Source organism: Seriola aureovittata, chromosome 10, assembly GCF_021018895.1.
Source record: "Seriola aureovittata isolate HTS-2021-v1 ecotype China chromosome 10, ASM2101889v1, whole genome shotgun sequence".
In the NCBI taxonomy this organism is placed as follows: domain Eukaryota; kingdom Metazoa; phylum Chordata; class Actinopteri; order Carangiformes; family Carangidae; genus Seriola; species Seriola aureovittata.
In genome coordinates, this window is record NC_079373.1 from 27096376 (window position 1) to 27103139 (window position 6764).

General features: G+C 42.7%; 1 protein-coding gene across 1 annotated transcript in view; it reads right to left on the reverse strand.

Annotated features, from left to right (window-relative positions):
- The window catches only part of LOC130175728 (neuronal acetylcholine receptor subunit alpha-7), a 36022-nt gene extending 29940 nt beyond the window's left edge, over nucleotides 1-6082 (reverse strand). The window contains exons 1-2 of the mRNA XM_056386243.1: nucleotides 5969-6082; nucleotides 2809-2948 (exon numbers count right to left, since the gene is read on the reverse strand). Coding sequence (XP_056242218.1) covers nucleotides 2809-2948; nucleotides 5969-6023 — 195 coding nt within the window. The 5' untranslated portion in view covers nucleotides 6024-6082. The remainder of the gene's footprint in view (nucleotides 1-2808; nucleotides 2949-5968) is intronic.
- Between the last annotated feature and the right edge of the window lie 682 nt (nucleotides 6083-6764).

Below are 6764 nucleotides of genomic sequence, written 5' to 3' on the forward strand. Positions count from 1 at the left end.
GGGAGGGGGAGACAGTGTGCACTGTAAGTGTCTGAAGATTCACCTGAGATCAGGAAGTTAAACATGGAGGAATCCTGCAGGAGCTGAGAGACGGAGCAGAGCAGCAGCTGAATCTGAATCTGTGTCATTATCTGTAATTAATGAATAATGAAATACGAGGCTCAGTAATGAAGAAGGATTCAACGCTGTGAAGGAAGCTGTGTGTCAGAAAACTGATCCAAACTGTTTCACCATGAGACAAGTGATGAAGACCATGTGATGAATCAAAACACCAGGAAGGAAAAACGACAGATTAAGATGAAACAAGGAAAAGATGAGTTAGGAAAGACGATGTGACGATGAGGATAAATAGAGATGAGACTGGAGAAGACAATCAAATGAAATGAAGCATCGGATGATAACAGTAGAAAAATGAAAATCCTAGTGGACGATTAAAGTAAAAGATTAGTAATAACAAGGTGAGAAAAGGAGAAACGCGACAATGGGATTCAATTCTTATGTAATTATATGTATTAAAGCTCCTCCAGTGTAAAGGTCTGTGTCCATGTGTAGTGTGATTATAGATCAGCTCTAGCTTCTATATTAATACTGTGAAAGTATCAAAGCCTCAGTCCACAGAGAAATGCACACAGCCTGTATTCAGAAACTGAGCCTTAAAACCAGCCGTCAGGACTTCTGGAACTTTGTGATGTCACAACAAAGCAGTCACCAAGCCCCGCCCACCTGGACCCACCATCCAAACCTTGCAGGATTTGGTTTCTATGAGTGTTTTTACCTGAAATCTGCTATATTTTTATTGGATCAGTCAGAAATCAGTCAGCCAATCAGAAGAGAGGCTCAGAGCCTCCTCTCTTCTGATTGGCTGACTGACCTGTTGTTACTAGAGCTGCAGAGAGAAGCCTGAGAGAGGAGATGTAGATCTACACTGAGATGGCTTTTATATCTTCTGATGGATCAACACTTCAAATAAAACACAGAAGAAGAAAAATATATAACATGCTTTGTTGTGACATCACAAAGTTCCAGAAGTCCTGGCGGCTGGTTTTAAGGCTCAGCTTGGATTGATGGATGGAACATATGGAGCTTTAAAAACTGAAGTTTTGATTAAACACGAGAAAATTTGAAGTTAAAGATTCATTAGAAGAAGACAGTAGAAAATGGTGAAACTAAATCAGAGTTAAGAAACAGAACAAAACAACGAGTAAAGATGAAGTGAGGTCATGAATCCTGAGACTACAGAGTTTGTAGAAAGGCTGAGTCACTGTATTGATCAGGGTCTCAAGCCCCCACAGAATATGTTGATTCTGTTCTGTGGAGCAGTGAGAGGATCATTAATTAACCCGATCAACTGATCAGCGTGTTGTTTGTTGTTATGGAGACGGACGCTGTGTCTCGTGTTGTTTCTGAGCTGACCGTCTCTCTGCTGTTTGACTCACATCTCTTCGTCTTCTCAGCAACTTCTGTCGGAGGTGTTTGATTTAAAGAGAACGGGCGGTTCGAGGGGGGAAACCTCTTGACTCGACCCTGAGCTGCACAGACAGGTTGATATCAGGGAGGAAAATGTGGATGACAGGAACTTCTCCTCCAGCAGAGAAGCTGTCAGACGGCAGACAGAGAGTGGGAGAGATGAAGGCTGGAGGGGAGTCGGATGAGACATGAGACGCAGAACAACAGGAAACATGAAACGGAGGCAGAGAAGACGACGTCAGATGAGATGAGACCGAATGAGATGAAGAGAGAAAATCATTTGTTTACATGATGACAGGAAACAAGTGGGTGGATGTTTGAAGGTGAAAATAAAGTTTTCGTCCAAATGTGAAAAGAAAATTTCAAGTGGCTATTTGTAAGTTTTGTCTGCCGGGGGCAGGTGGCGTCGATCGTCACTTCACAACAGCCTCAGCCAATCGTTGTGTTTCCCAGACCAGAGGCCGCTTTTGGAAAGTGACGAGACGGGCCGGGGCTAGCTGGTTAGCATGCTAACTTGTGTTTGTGTCCACCTCTGGAGACAGCTGCTGGTGAGTGAAGGCAGGAAGTAAACAGATGCTAATGCTAACGTTAGCTATGTAGCAATAACAAAACGTACAAATAGGAGATCAGGCGTGTTGAGTCATTGATCCAGTTTAAAACATACTCGTATAAAGCAGCTTTTATTTCTTGATTTCAAGGCTTTTATCCTCGGTTTCTACTTTTGGTTTTATTTTCTTTTGTCTGATTAATTGATTTGATTGTTTTAACACATGTATTTGTAAATCTCCCTGTTCGACTGACACTCTGCTTTCTTTCTTCTCTGTCTTTTATTGCTTTGTTTTGTTTTGATGATTGTGATTTGTAACTGTGTTTTTGAAAACTGTTGTATAAATAAAGTTTTCATTATTATTATTATTATTATTAAATAGCTCCTATAAAGGACAGGACTTCTGGAACTTTGTGATGTCACAACAAGCAGTCACCAAGCCCCGCCCACATGGACCCACCATCCAAACCTTGCAGGAATTGGTTTCTCTGAGTGTTTTTACCTGAAATCTGCTCAAACTGGCAACCTTCAACCCTACTGCAGGATACATTAGCACCTACTAGCATATCACACTTGAACTTTGGGGGTCAGGTTGCATTGTGGGTAATGTAGGCACCAGGTTTTGATTCATTTGCTACAAAACGCATAATGACTTGACCGCCAGCAGGGAGGGACTTTCTAATCATTAGTCCCATCACATCATGGGTAGTTTGAGTGTGTGTGTGTGTGTGTGTGTGTGTGTGTGTGTGTGTGTGTGTGTGTGTGTGTGTGTGTGTGTGTGTGTGTGTTCTCACCACGTCCATGATCTGCAGCAGGCTGAAGCTGAAGTGCACGGTCAGGCTGTGGGAGTCGTTGTTGACCGGCCGCTCTAACGGGTTGTAGTTCCTCATCAGCTCCTTGTAGAGGCGCCGCTGGTACACCCCCTGCAGAGAGCCTGCACACACACACACACACACACACACACACACACACACACACACACACACACACACACACACACACACACACACACACACACACACACACAGGTTGTTTTAATCCACCAAATAACCAAAGTGATGCTTGGTATGCAGCGGACTCTGTTGTTACGTCACTGATCCAGGAGCTGAGGACTCTGGATGTTTCTCTCTGGATGAAATGTAAATTTTAATCCTGTTACTCTCTCTCTCTCACACACACACATAAACACACACACACACACACACACACACACACACACACACACACACACACACACACACACACACACACACACACACACACACACACACACACACACTCTGGCTTCAGTTACAGACTCTGTACGGTCACAGAAACATGTTCATTTAAATGAGTAAATCTGACTTTTAAGGCTCATTCACCGACTCATAAAGTCAAGGTCTTCATAAACAGCAGATAGAAATCCTGCACTTTCCTGAGTGAGTGTGTGTGTGTGTGTGTGTGTGTGTGTGTGTGTGTCTGTGTGTGTGTGTGTGTGTGTGTGTGTGTGATCTGCTCTGACAAACAATAACCGAGGGAGGCAGGAACGAGAAGAGGAAGAGTGAAGACAACATGTTGTGAGTATGGAGGTTTATTACAGTATTAAATATAAAGTATTTATGGTTTTGTACTTTTCTTATTCTTATACTTCAGCAATCACTTTAGGTTTTTTTTCAACTGTTACATAAAAGCCCTTAAGTTAATTAATTAGTTAATTTAACAAAACATCCTCCGGTCTTCTCCTTAAGTGTTTAAGGTTTTCTCCTTATTTTAGTCTTAAACTTCAGCGATCCCTTAAAGTCGCTTCAATTGTTGCACAAAACACCTTAAGTTATGATTTTTATTAAAGTCTTAAGGTTTCCTTAAAATGTTCACTTAAGTATTTAATTTTTTCTCCTTATCTTAGTCTTATCTTAAGGAATCACTTAAGGACTCGCGGGGTCAGAGTTCACCTGGTGAAGGTCCCGTCAAAGCAACAGGAAGATGAGTCAGCGGCGCTCTTCTCTAATGGGACCCGCTTCCCAAAAGTGATAACAGGTGTCACAAGCGCTAATGGCAGTAAACAACCTGTCTCCATGGAAACAGCAGAATTTTACTGCTGTAAAATCTCTTTCTCTGCTGTAAATTACTTAACGTTTTTTCCTTAACTAAGGAAACCTTTTAAGAGATTCTGTGCAGCTCCCTGAGCTGAGGAGAAATGAACCCTTAAGCATCAGACTTAAGTGGAGAACTTAAGGTGTTTTTAGGTCCTGAACCTCTGTCCTCTGTCTTTAAGGCTCAGAGCAGCGAGATCCACCCTTCAAAGGTCTGAGCGAGTTTCTCTCCTGATCGTGGCGAGGGCCTCAAACGCACCACGGACGCATCAACCTCAACGGAGATGAAAGCTCGTCAGGATGATTGACAGGTGCTGGGTGAGACCTGGACTGACGGGGGGGGGGGGGGGGGGGGGCTGTCAGGACGTCTGACACACTGACGACAGGAGTTCTGCTCCCTGGTGGCGTCGCTCCGCTCATCTTCTCTCATTCTGTTTGAGCGTTCTGATGATTTTCTAACAGAAAAACTGGTTTAAGATTTAAACACTGAATCAGCTGTTTCCTTTTTTAAATTCCATTTTTGCGTCTTTGCCTTTCTCCCAGTGGATGGACAGGAGCGACGCACCAGCGACTTCCTGCACATCAACCCGTAAAGATGGGGACGATAGGAAGACGCACCCCGGAGGCCATCTTGCTTTTCATCTGTACAAACTAGATATTTATGTTGCTCTGACTTTAACTGCAAGATTTGTTTCAAAACATTATTTCACCGTTAAAATCACTGATATTTAATTAAATGATGTACCGTCGGTGCAGATACTTAGCCTACACTAGCGAAGAACTAAAGCTAGCAAGCTAGTGCTACAACAAGCTAACATTTGAGCGAAGTTAGCTTCCACCTCTGCCTGTGTCCACGTCTGTCTGACCGCTCCACAGGAAATAAAAGACGCTGTTTTCATTTTGCTTTTTTTCAGCCGAGGAAGTGAAAGTTAAAAACTGGGGTTTAATCGGATTGAAGCGACAGAGCTGCAGAACCAGAGGAGATAATAACACGTCTGACTTTAAACTGTCTGATTCAAATATGTTCTGACAGCCGAACCGATTTTGTGCAAGTTTCCAATTTGTGCAAAAAGAAAAGAGAAAGAAAGTTTTTAAGTTCAGAACATGAGGCCTCCAGTGAAAAGAGGAAACCCCCTGCTGTGTGGAGCGATGATGAGGAGGAGGATGAAGATGATGATGAGGAGGCTGGAACCTTCCTCACATCAACACATGACACAAACAGAAATGTCACATGTTCTCCAGTGCTGTTAATGAGCATCTGCTTCTTCTTCTGTGGTGGTTTTAATGGCAGCTACTGGAGAGTCAGACTCATCAGACGCAGCGGAGGCGGGAAACGAGCGTTCAGAGACTCATTGTTTTTGCAAATGTTTGACTTGAAGTAAAGACGTATTTAATTAAAGGCGCTGCAGACAGACGATGACGCTGCTGCTCAGGTGTTCGTGTTAAAAAGAGACAATCAGAGAATCACTTCACACTAATTACAGATTTTAGACTTTTATCTTAAATAATTTTCACCTTTCACCTAAAACTTGACTTTGTTTTGTTTCTGTCTATTGAGATTTTATTTCATATTTTGATTTATTTAATATTCTAATAATCTTCTTCACGTGTTGGTAACATGAAAATATGGAGTTGACATTTGCATCTTGTGTCTTTTTGTTTTAGAAATAATTTGTCATCAATCACTAAGATGGTGTTTTTTTTCATTTTTTAATTCTCTATAAATAATTATTATCATTATTATTTCTATTGAATATTTCAGTTGCTTTCATCCGTTCAATCTGCTGCTCAGTGAGTTAAAGACAGAACCAGAACTCAACCACTGGACTGATTCATTCAGGTGAAGTGTGTGTGTGTGTGTGTGTGTGTGTGTGGAGCTTACCGTGGATGAGGCAGCAGAGCGTCAGGACGTGCAGGGTGAAGATCCGAGCGTCCATCCTCAGCAGCCGCGAGTCACAGAGGAGAGAGACCGACTGGAGTTCCTCCTGAAGCAGCGGAAAACACCAGAGAGAGAGAGAGAGAGAGAGAGAGAGAGAGGGGAGGATGAATGGAGGGGGAGAAGGGGGGAAGAGAATGCTCCTCCCCCCAAAAACATCCAGAGAAGAAGATTCGTCAGCTGCAGATTAAGAGGAGAGAGAGAGAGAGAGAGAGAGAGAGAGAGAGAGAGAGAGAGAGAGTCCTGCTCTAAAGGCTGGATGGCTTACTTGATGATTTATTGGATGTTTTTAGGTTTTTAAGCTCATCACTGATAACAAGCATTTTTACATTGAAGCTGTTCAAAACCTGAATCTGGATCTGCAACAAAAGTGAAGTATTAAGCTCCTCCAGTGTAAAGGTCTGTGTCCATGTGTAGTGTGATTATAGATTATAGATCAGCTCTAGCTTCTATATTAATACTGTGAAAGTATCAAAGCCTCAGTCCACAGAGAAATGCACACAGCCTGTATTCAGAAACTGAGCCTTAAAACCAGCCGTCAGGACTTCTGGAACTTTGTGATGTCACAACAAAGCAGTCACCAAGCCCCGCCCACCTGGACCCACCATCCAAACCTTGCAGGATTTGGTTTCTCTGAGTGTTTTTACCTGAAATCTGCTTTATTTTTATTGGACCACTCAAAAAACAGTCAGCCAATCAGAAGAGAGGCTCAGAGCCTCCTCTCTTCTGATTGGCTCACTGA